This window comes from Podarcis gaigeae (genome assembly GCF_964106915.1).
Source record: "Podarcis gaigeae genome assembly, chromosome: 6".
Taxonomy (NCBI): Eukaryota; Metazoa; Chordata; class Lepidosauria; order Squamata; family Lacertidae; genus Podarcis; species Podarcis gaigeae.
Window position 1 is genome coordinate 4,827,196 of NC_139682.1, and position 12,168 is coordinate 4,839,363.

The 12,168-nt window shown below is 45.1% G+C and overlaps 2 protein-coding genes across 3 annotated transcripts in view; both read right to left on the reverse strand.

Annotated features, from left to right (window-relative positions):
* Positions 1 to 12,168, reverse strand: part of LOC310847139 (immunoglobulin kappa light chain-like) — a 450,671-nt gene that overhangs the window by 38,892 nt on the left and 399,611 nt on the right. The window lies entirely within an intron of this gene.
* LOC310847183 (signal-regulatory protein beta-1-like) lies at positions 2,432 to 10,798 on the reverse strand. The gene is made up of 3 exons (XM_083744783.1): positions 10,633 to 10,798; positions 6,223 to 6,564; positions 2,432 to 3,097 (listed from the first exon to the last, which is right to left on the reverse strand). The coding sequence occupies exons 1-3, from the start codon at positions 10,745 to 10,747 to the stop codon at positions 2,997 to 2,999; spliced, it is 558 nt and encodes a 185-aa protein (XP_083600909.1). The 5' UTR covers positions 10,748 to 10,798; the 3' UTR covers positions 2,432 to 2,996.

Consider the following 12,168-nt stretch of genomic DNA (forward strand, 5'->3'; position numbering starts at 1 on the left):
ATGACAGCCCTTTAGATGATAGCTATCTTCAATCATATCTCCTCTCAGTCTCCTCTTTTCCAGGCTAAACATACCCAACTCCTTCAACCGTTCCTCATAAGGCTTGGTTTTCAGACCCTTGATCATCTTGTTGTGCACCTTTGGATTTAAGAGCCACCGAGCATCTCTGTCTGAGAGCTCAGTGAAGATGGTGAGCTTCAGTGAAAGAGGAGAATGCCGTGCTAGGGATCATTAGGAAAGGGATGAAAAACAACCGTACCGATATCTTAATGCCGTCGCAGGAAATCTATGGTGACATGGCAAATACCGTGCTAGGGATGGAAAATAAAACTGCCAATATTGTCATGCTGTTGTACAAATCTATGATGACATAATCAAGTCATGGTCTCGAAGACAGCAGGGCATTTATTGTTTGTTTGTACAGCGGTACCTAGGGTTAAGTACTTAATTCATTCCTGAGGTCCGTTCTTAACCTGAAACTGTTCTTAACCTGAAGCACCACTTTCGCTAAGGTGGCCTTTTGTTGCCACCGCGCCACCAGAGCACAATTTCTGTTCTCATCCTGAAGCAAAGTTCTTAACCCAAGGTACTATTTCTGGGTTAGCGGAGTCTGTAACCTGAAGCGTATGTAACCTGAAGCGTATGTAACCCGAGGTACCGCTGTATTTAAAATTTCTACCCTGCATTTCTTCCCAACTAAGCCTAGAGTGGCAAACAGCAAAATGTTAAAACAGTACAATTTTTTTTTTAAAGTAAAACCAACTTTAAAACATGGGAGGGAAATTGAGAACATCTAAAAGCAACCACACACCTTCACATTATTAATATCACTTTTGCCATGACTCATATCTATTTGCCATCAAATGCCCAGGTAAAATGGAACGTTATTACATTTCTCCTGAATAAGAGAGATTTACCTCACCAGGAGTGCTTTCTGCACATGAAAACCAAGTCTGAAAAGGCCCTGTCTCAGGTCAGCACTAACCATGCATTATGAACTGTTAGCATGAAACATTTTAAAGAATTAACAATTAAAATAAATGAATAAACAATAGGGGGTTTGAAGCACTGATAAGGGAAATGGAAAATACAGCAGTACCTTGGGTTAAGAACTTAATTTGTTCTGGAGGTCTGTTCTTAACCTGAAACTGTTCTTAACCTTAAGCACCACTTTGGCTAATGGGGCTCCCACTGCCGCTGCACCGCCGCCATGCGATTTCTGTTCTCATCCTGAAGCAAAGTTCTTAACCCGAGGTAATATTTCTGGGTTAGCGGAGTCTGTAACCTGAAGTGTATGTAACCTGAAGCGTATGTAACCTGAGGTACCACTGTAATAATAATACAGTTGTGCTGGCGCGACAGAGGCAACAGGGATAACTATAGGCACATGTGGTCGACCCGCCCAAAGGTGGCAACTGGGAGAAAATTCATTTCTGAGGGATCAATACAGAGGCTCAAACCAGATTATCAGACTTTTATTGAGTAATGCATTACAGGACAGAGTTCAAAAGAGTCTGTGAGAGCACTCCATCATCTTGGCTGTTTCATCCTCTAGCCAGCTATCTCCTGCCCTTTCTGCCACCCCAACACCTCACCATCGCTTCACCCAAACATAGTCCTTTCAAACACTTATTCAACCCAAGCAGTCAGTTAGGCTCCCTCTGAACTGGCCCCCTCCCCACCCCCCGGTTTAGTGGTCAGGCTGCAATCTTAACATACACAAGCATAGCCTTAATGATCATGAGATTTGTCGAATTTCTGCGTCGTGACATTTTGGAACCAGGCGATGAGTCAAATAGATAACATTTCTGACGCAAACTCTGGAGGTAGCCTTATTGAATTTTCATACAAATGAAAGCCAAGAGCTGGTGAACAAACATTTAACTGGAATTGTGTTGATGGGAGCATCTGTGGCTAAGGCCAAGTTCTGGAAAGACCTCAAGGGAGCTCCCGTAGCACCCTGCTCCGAGAGAGCGTGGCAAATAACCCTCGTGGAGAAATAAACTATCCAGAGGAATAAAACACAAGGGAGCATTCACCAGAGAATGGTGGAACTTTATTGTATTCACAAACACACTGGAAGATGAAAGGCATACGTCCGTTTGTGGGATAGTGTAACAAACAACTATCTTTATTTGCTTCTTGCTATAATACAACTTAGGAACATGGGTGGCACTGTGGATAAAACCTCAGTGCCTAGGACTTGCCGATCGTATGGTCGCCGGTTCGAATCCCCACGGCGGGGTGAGCTCTCGTCGTTCGGTCCCAGCTCCTGCCCACCTAGCAGTTCAAAAGCACGTCAAAAGTGCAAGTAGATAAATAGGTACCGCTTTATAGCGGGAAGGTAAACGGCGTTTCTGTGTGCTGCGCTGGTGCTGGCTCGCCAGAGCAGCTTTGTCACGCTGGCTACGTGACCCGGAAGTGTCTTCAGACAGTGCTGGCTCCTGGCCTCTTAAGCGAGATGAGGATGCAACCCCAGAGTCGGTCCCGACTGGCCCGTACGGCCAGGGGTACCTTTACCTTTATAATACAACTTGCTTCTACTACAAGTGAATAACTAGGTTTGCATGGTGGTGTCTCCAGGAAAACCCCCCTGAAAGAGTTGATTACGTGTTAATAATTTCTGTTGCTTCAGTATAAGGGGCATCAGCTTTTGAAATGCTGGAAAATCACAATAAAGAACATGGGGTGGGGAATGAAAAATATCCCTGAAAACAGTTTCTAATCTAATGCAGATACACAACAGGATAAACATCTCCAGGGAAAAGACTTGTTGAGAAAAGGAGGACTTCAGCGGGGGCAGAAATGGCACCAGGGAGGGTATCTTTATGATACATGATGGAAGGAAGTTTCAAAAGGTAGCTGACACCATTCCCACATTGTGCAGAGTGTATTCCAAGGTATCCTGGCCCCAGCTGCATAGGTCTTTGTAGACAAGTTCTAGGAAGGTCTCCACCAGTTCCTGTCCCTCTGTTTCTCAGGTTTCTCTTGCCACGTTATTTTTTGAGGAAACGGTATAAGAGGAAAGGGACAAGAACAATAAGCTTGTTGGCTAGAATAAGTCCGATAAAAAGATCGAAGGACAGCAGAGAATGATCTGCAAGGGAAAAGACAGGAGATTAACCACCAAGAAAAGCTTTGGCCCAACAGCAAGGGGAGCCTCTGTCCGAAGATTCTGGCAAGGTAATATTCAGAGAATATACAGATCAACTTGTAAGAGTTTACACATAGAAATTCATAGCTGCCCTGCTCATTTCAAAGTTCAAAAATACTCCGCGTGTCATTATTCCTATTAACAGTGCATTTAAAAAAAAAACAACACACACACAACTGTAATATTCAGAGAACTTACAAAATGTTAAAGGCAGTAAGAGCAAGCTGCTTGTTCATAGGGCTGCTATACGTCTGAGTTTTAATGGTCATATCTGGGATTCATTCTTTTAAAATAGCGCTGAGTGGGGTACGAATTTCTGGAAAAATGTCTGGGAAAACTGGGAAGTGGGCAACCCATGTCAAAAGGGAAGATTTCTTTGGCGAATTTCCTTAAAAATAGCTGAAAATCTTAGCGTTTTAAAAAAAGCTCAACAAATTGTGCACTGTGATTGGAGAGTGTTGGGTGACTGGAAGCTCCTCCCTTTCTGGTGTCCTCCTTATATGGTGTTTTTCTGCAACACTTTGGAGGCTGGCTTTTTGTGAGCCCGAGGTTAGCCTGAACTTCTTTGAATTGATCCCGCTGCTTCAGACCAATCCAAAACTACATTAAACCTGCAACCTTGGCATTATCAGCACCATGTTCTAACCAGGGGGTCAGCAAACATTTTCAGCAGGGGGCCACTGTCCCTCAGACCTTGTGGGGCCCCAACTATATGGGGGGGGGGGGATGAACGAATTTCTATGCCCCACAAATAACCCAGAGATGCATTTTTTTAAATTAAAGGTTTTCTTGATTTGCAAAAGTATATGCAATGTCTCTCTCTCATACCCCCCCCCCATGTAACATTTTTACAAATCAGTTTCATTTGTTGAGACATTAGGAAGAAAAGGGGGAAAGAGGTGGAGGGGGAAAGGTGGGTGGGGTGGGGTTGGGTGGCGGTGTTTCTATTTTACTTAATATATGTGGGGTTTTGTGTCGGCGTTGTTTGTGCAGCTTCTCTGCTGTTCACTTGTGTTCCTTTGGTGGTGAGAGAGGTTGGGGTTGGCCTAGGGTGTGGTTGTTCATTTGTGGTTGGCTGTGGTGGTCTTTGTTTTTGTGTGTGAGTGGGGTGGGTGGGTGTTTTGGATCAGGTTAGCCATATTGATTCATATGCTGTTGGTGGATTTTTATTGTTGTCTTGTTGGGCTGTGTGTAAAGAGATGCATTTGAAATAAAAGCACACATTCTCCTCATGTAAAAAACCGCTCATTCCTGGAACATCTGCAGGCCGGATTTAGAAGGCGATTGGGCTGGATCCGGCCCCCGGGCCTTAGTTTGCCTATCCCTGCTCTAACCAGCTTGATCCAGGGTGACAATCAATAGTAAAAAAGACTCCTTCATCAGCCCCCACTGCCCCACTGTTCTTCATAAGAGAGAGATGCTCTTTGCCCCTCTCCCTCTTCCCTCAAATGCCCAAATAATTAACTGATCAATTAGGAAATCAGACCAGGCTGGGGGTGGAGTGAAGCCCACCTATTCCCATGGAATAAAGACCCAGGTATGTTGCGCTGTGGGTTAAACCACAGAGCCTAGGGCTCCCTCGGCCAATAAAGCGAGATGAACGCCACAACCCCAGAATCAGGCACGACTGGACCTAATGGTCAGGGGTCCCTTTACCTTTACCTTTATGTTGCAGGCATCCTGAAAGCAGTTTCTTAGAAAGGATAGCCATAAGAGAACTTGCTAGAGGGGAAACAGGACCACCTGGCCCCTGGGACTCCTCCAGGCCACACCTTTATCGGTCCCACTTTGCCCACTGCTTGCATTTTTCTCCCTGGCTGAAATGTGGCCTTGAGCTGCAATTGTGCCTCTTACTGGCCTGGTATATTTCACATTTTTATTATTTTCATTATTACTTTATTTATTGGGCTCATCTCTGAAAGGGAGGGTGAAACGGACTATAGAGATGAGGTGGAGCGGCTGATAGAGTGGTGCAGAGCTAACAACTTGCTCATAAATACAAGGAAGATAAAGGAGCTTGTGGTGGACTTCAGGAGACAGAAGAGCAATGTCCAACCACTTTTGATTGATGGGGACTGGGTGGAGAGGGTAACAACGTTCAGATTTCTGGGCATTGAATTACAAGAGGATCTGTCCTGGAGTGTCAACACAAGGGGGCTTGTGAAGAAGGCGCAGCAGAGACTGTACTTTTTGAGAATTCTAAGGAAAAACCATCTTCCGCAGAAACTGCTGCTTGCCTTCTATCACTGTGCCATTGAGAGCGTGCTCACTTATGGCTTATGTGTGTGGTACGGAAGCTGTACTACCCAGGACAGGATGGGGTTGTGCAGAGTTGTTAAGGCAGCAGAGAGCATTGTTGGCTGCCCACTCTCCACCTTAGAGCAGATTTATGCCACAGGGTGCCATAGGAAGGCACTGGACATAGTAAAAGATCCATCGCATCCTGGTCACTGTCTCTTCGAGCTCCTGCCGTCGGGACGGAGATACAGGACGATGATGACAAGAACAAGCCGTCTCAAGAACAGCTTCTTCTCCAGAGCGATCTCGGCCCTGAAAGGGAAGCCTGGACTTTGAAAGTCATCTAATCTTCCTTGCTGTATTATACTGTATTGTTTTAATTAGTGTTTTTATAGTTGTTTTGATTTCGTGTGGAGTGCCCTACCTGGGTGGATGGAGCAGCCAAGTAATTTCGTTGTCCCCGAGAGGGGGCAATGACAATAAAGATATTATTATTATTATTATTATTATTATTATTATTATTATTATTATTTGCATTTTAAAAGTTATTAGATTTATATACCGCTTGTCATCAAAAGATCTCAGGTTGGATCCCAAGTTTAAAATACAAGATAAAAGGACAAATAAATAGTTAAACCGAAAGCAACAAAATAATAACCCCCCCCCATTTTTTTTAAAGGGTTAGAATATTAATCAGAGAAACGTTTTGTGGCTCCATCCACTGTTCTTTCTGACCTTCATTAGAGACCTTTGCTCACAATATGGAACTTTTGTACTGAGGGGGAATTTTTTCCCTCCTTGGGGGCAAAGAGAATTTGAGGGATACTTACCAATCACAGAAACCTCAGTGCCCACTCCCGATTTCAATTCTGTTTCTTGGGCTCCTGCCCTGTACTTGACACAGAAATAGGTCCCGGCATCCTCAGGTCGGATGTTGCTGATGCGGATGCTGAAGTCTGTTTCTGATCCAGGAACAACCCTGGTCACACGTGGGGGAGGTGGTGCTCTTCCACTGTAAATGGTGGGCTGGTTTCTGCCCAAGCCCTTGTGCCATTTCACGCCTCCTGGTGGACCATTTCCACTTACTGTACACGTCAGAGTGAGGGTCTCTCCTACTGACACACACAAGGGTCCTGGGGCCTGAAGAACTTCAAAATCTTGGCCTTGGGCACCTGCAACAAAATGAATGGCTTGCATCCAACACTGTGTGCGAGTGAAACTGACTTCCACCCATGCGGCGGTACTTAATATTCTCCTCTTCTCCTTGCCGCCCCTGAGTGCCCTCAAAATCTGTTCTGGGGGGTTAGAGCAGGATTTAAGGGTCCACAATGTCAGCATCGCCCTTGAGCCAGTGCACCAACTGGACCCATGCACCTCAACCCCGACTGGGCTAGGCGAGCTGGGTAGCACTGCCAGAGACCACCTTTCTCACAGGAACAGGTCACAGTGCTGTGGACTCACAGCTTAGAGCTGAGAGCACCGGATTCACTGTCTCAATAATACAGTCGTTGCGCAGCAGAGTTTTGCAGAGTCTTGCAGAGTATAAACCACTCGGAGAGCAGCTCTGTAGAATATCTTCCTTTTATTCTGTAACTACAACTATGATACAAAACTATATACAGAGCTGAATATTCTAAGCATAAATCAATGCTACACTGAGAGTCTGCAGCTGCTCTTAGCAGCAACCTTATCTCTAGACACACTCTCTCTCTCCGATACACTGACTGACTGACTCTCACACTCACACACACATTTGGTGCTGGGGCAGAATAAGTAGATAGGAGAACACGCCTCCTCCTCTCTGGAGAGCCAGCAGAGATCATCAGGAGATCATCAGGAGATTCTTGGGTATGGAGGGGTGAAATCTCCTCACACGAGGGGCTGCAGTGGAAGGAGAGGAAAGGAAAATTCCCACTGCATGAGCAGACGTCCTCTCACATTTGTTTGTTTGTTTTCCAATATATCCCAAATAAGAGACAAATTAAAACAATAACAATTAATTCCCAAACTATACAATTATCAAAATGCCAATCAACTTCCAATTAATACATTTTCGTTAAAGTGGGCCCCTGCACGTTGGTTTGGCTGCATTTCTGATCTTATATTACTGCTTTCCATCATCTTAATTAATGTCGGTTACATTTCAGTTATAATAATAATCCCTTAGTCAACGGCTACATAATTAATGATTTCTATTCGTGATGTTGCAATATACACGGAACTCAAACTATTATCTTTATTCTGCCCTGCATGTGAAACTGTTAGGTCCATGGAGATACCTTCTGTCCATTTACAGTGTTTGTTGTTTTTGAACGGAGGTGAGGCAGGAATTACTCTGTCTTTCCAACACAGAGTTGAGCTTCCCCTCCCCCTTCTTTTTTCATTTCAGATCACGCACAGTTTCTGTTTTTGCCTGTCAATATCAATATTACTCCAACGTCCCTTCCTCACTTGTAAATATATTTTTATCTTATATATTATATTCTGGAGAGGGTTGCTGAATCATAAATATATAAAATAAGTAAATCATGGACTTCCCTCTCTCCAATTGACTCTCACACCGAAAGAAATCTTATCTCAGTTCAAATCTTTGATCCATGTAGCTGGTATATTCTGCAGTATGTTGTTGCAACATGTCAGTACTTCAAAGCCAATTAAAAGGCAAATTAAATGGAGAACCTCTGCTTCTTAATGGTGGCGTAGGAGGGTTTTCGCCAGGTGAAGTGCTTTTGCACTCAGTGCCCCCCTGCCTCTCGCATTCCATACTGGAGCGGGAGCCAGGTACCAAGAAGAACTGTGAGTGAAGCAAATTCCCTGGGGGAGAATTGCAAGGATGATTTATCCTCAGCCATCCTTGTTTTTGTTTGCTGACGATCCCCCACTGTCGTGGGGGCTGCCTCCATTAAGGCAGGCAGGACCGGAAGCCCACAATGATGCATTTAATTCAGGGAATGAAAATGGGGAAACAGAGGCAAGATGAAGGACAACACAGCCCTGCTCACCTCAATTCTTCTCAAAAGCATTTCACTAGAGGTGCATGATTTATGCAATTATTTCATCTTCAATACACATGGCACTCCTGTTTCAGATTAGCTGGTAAGAATAATTTTTTACTCCCCTTTTTCTGTTTTTTTTTAAATCTCTCTCATTTTAGCAGCTGTTACCAAGTACTGCCAAATACTACTTGCTACTGCATCCCTTCTTTCTCCCAAATAGTGTTCCTTATATTGAGGGAGGTGATTATTTAATGCTGCAAAAATATTGATGTGAAATTTTCAGCAAATAATTGAATATTCAGATAATAAATCAGCATGAAACCTGTTCATAGAGGATAATTGATTTTTTGGGAGAATCGGGGGGGGGGGGTAGGGAATGGTTTCAGCGCTAATCACAGTCCTCTAGCGTGGATATTTTGTCTGAAAAGCTGGAAGTCAGTGATTAAAAAAACAACAGAACAAAGACAAAGATATAAATTCTCCCCAATGCTGCCTTGTGTTACATTTAAAGCAGTAATGGGGAACCTGGGGGGAACATTTGGAAATGGGGCATTCAAACCAACCAAATGAGCTTTTCAGGCACAGTAGGAGATAAAAAATTCTGACTTGCAAAATGCAGGAAGTGTTGCAATTCTTCGAAAAGAGGCAGAAGAGAGAATCAATGTCCTGTGAGCCCCCAACTTCTGATTTTCATGGAAATGCAAATTCAATAATGCAAACTCTGGAGACTTTGTGATATGCAAAGTAACTTTAGGTAAAAGTAAAGGGACCCCTTACCATTAGGTCCAGTCGTGGCTGACTCTGGGGTTGCGATGGAAATGCCGTTTACCTTCCCGCCGGAGCAGTACCTATTTATCTACTTGCACTTTGACGTGCTTTCGAACTGCTAGGTTGGCAGGAGCTGGGACCGAGCAACGGGAGCTCACCCCATCGCAGGGATTCGAACCTCTGACCTTCTGATCAGCAAGTCCTAGGCTCTGTGGTTTAGCCCACAGCACCACCCACGTCCCTTACATCATTAAACACTGGTTTCCCCAAATTTGCCACCTTTGGGTGTGTCCACCACAAGTGCCTTTAGCTGCTCCCTCTCTCCAGCACATAGATGGAGCATGTTTCGAGAACATGTTACAGAAACACCCTCCCACACACAATAAAACAGTAGCCTGGAGGGCCCTTTAACAAGGAGGAAACAAATAGCACTGTGGATATGAGGAACACATTGGTGCAAAGCAAGACAGAACCCATGTCAGAAGATCGAGTAGGTGGTCACGGGAAAGTCACCCTGCTTGAGGCGGTGCTGTTCATCTGGGACAAGCCAGTTTCTAATGTCTCTAAGAGAATTTAAATCAAGCATATAATAAAGGACTATGGCTTTTGAAGGATGCAAGGTTTATTTATGCCGGCTCTCACATCAGGCTCAGCAGTGTTAGGAACCTGCAGGGGTGTCTGCTGTCGGACCCCAGGGCAGCCTTGCCCTTGTGCGCTATGTCCTTGCTTGGCCACTTGCCCTCTTGGACCAAGAAAGGAGGTGCAAGTGTCATTCCCTGTCCAACTTTCAGTGCTTTTTGAATATCTATACTGGGTTCTGTCAATAAGCATCACATGAGCATATATCAGCAATATCTGGAGGACCACAAGTTCCCCATCCCCGGAGGATAGGAGTCTAAAGGAAAGCTCATTTGCTAAGATTTAGGAGGAGGAACTAACAGCTTTGCCCTTCCTTCTACAGAGCATCCCTTACTTTGCCTCACACTATTCTCTATTATTATTATTAAGTCACAAATGTGACCCAAAGCTATATAGAAACACTCTCTAGTCACTCAGATCAATTACGAGAAACACAACCATCAAAAATATCTACAAATACAAGGTGGGTCTTACAGATCCTGTTCCACTAAAAAAAAGTCTGCAAGTACTTGAAACCTTACAACTTCAAGGCCAAAAGCCCGGGTCACAAAGGAGAGCATTCCACAAATGGGGAGCCACCACTGAAAAGGCCCCTTGTAACATAGGCGCTCCCGTAATAGAGGCACACAGAGAAGGACCTTGGATGACTGCTGCAGGCTCCCTATATTTTCTTGCTACACTGAGGCTCACCAACCTGGTGCCCTCCATAGCCAATTCCCATATATCTTGGGGGCACCAGAGTGGCAGATTCTGGAAAGCTATGGGTTATACTGGACTTTACTGTAGCTAAAACCCTGAGCAAGCCTGCAAGTTCAGTGTCTACCTTTAAACACTCACCCAGCATTTGCAGGAGAAGGAGCAGCAGAAATGAACGAGGAGGCCCAGAGAACGATCTTGAGGCAGTCATCAGGAGGGCAGAAAAGAACCCCTTCAGTGCTGTGTCTGGCATCATTTCATTTCCCGTCAGAGGTTGCCTCTGTATAAGTAAGGGCAAAGCTGTTAGTTCCTCCTAAATCTTAGCAAATGGACTTTCTGTTGGACTCCTATCCTCCAGGCATGGGGAACTTGTGGCCCTCCAGATATTGCTGATATATGCTCATGTGATGCTTATTGACAGAACCCAGTATAGATATTCAAAAAGCACTGAAAGTTGGACAGGGAATGGAAGTTGCGACTCAGCGTACTTTAGGTTGACACTGGGTTTCAGGACACTGACTGACCAAACCCAAAATGGTTCCTCATTGTCCTGGAGAAAAGCGACATGTGGGGTGTTGCAGGGTTCTGTCCTGGGCCCATTGTTGTCCAGTGTCTTTATAAATAACATGGATAAACGAATTGGGGGGATGCTTATCAAATTTGCAGGTGACAGGTAGCTAATGCCGCAGAAGACAGAATCGAGATGGCCTGAAGCTTGGACCTTCATGGAGCCCCCTTGACACCCAGAAACAAGATCTGGGTAAAGTAAAGGTAAAGGTAAAGGACCCCTGACAGTTACCGTAAGTCCAGTAGCAGACGGCGCTCATCTCACTTTACAGGCCAAGGGAGCCGGCATTTGTCTCCAGACAGTTTTCCGGGTCATGTAGCCAGCATGACTAAGCCGCTTCTGGCGCAATGGAATACCGAAACCAGACCAGTGCACGGAAACACCGTTTACCTTCCCACCAGAGCGGTACCTATTTATCTACTTGCACTGGTGTGCTTTCGAACTGCTAGGTTGGTAGGGGCTGGGGCCAAGCGACGGGAGCTCACCCCGTTGCGAGGATTCGAACCACTGACCTTCTGATCAGCAGCTCAAGAGGCTCAGGGGTTTAGACCACAGCCAATCAGAAGTTCAGCAGTTCGTATCTCTGCGACAGGGTGAGCTCCTATTGCTCCTGCCAACCTAGCAGTTCAAAAGCATACCCCAAAAGTGCAAGTAGATAAATAGGTACCGCTCCGGCAGGAAGGTAAACGGCGTTTCTGTGCGCTGCTCTGGTTTCAGTGTTGTGTTGCGCCAGAAGCGGCTTAGACATGCTGGCCACATGACCCGGAAAAACTGTCTAAGGACAAACGCCGGCTCCCTTGGCCTGTAAAACGAGATGAGCGCCACAACCCCAGAAAGGTCTGGGTAACCACTGTTATTTTCTTCAATGGGGTTGTTTTACGACAGTTTGCCACAAATCTTCCATGAATTTGCAGTTTTGGTATCCGCAAGTATTTTTGTGAACTCAGTGTTATTCTTCTAGGGTCTTGACGTCTGTTAAAAGGGGGGGGATTACATTGGTCACAGCAGAGCAGCCAACTTAACATGACGCACCTCATTTATGTGCTAGTGACTCTCAAACTTTGGGATTGTTGAAATATATTAACCGCCTCCCCCCCCCCCAAAAAAAA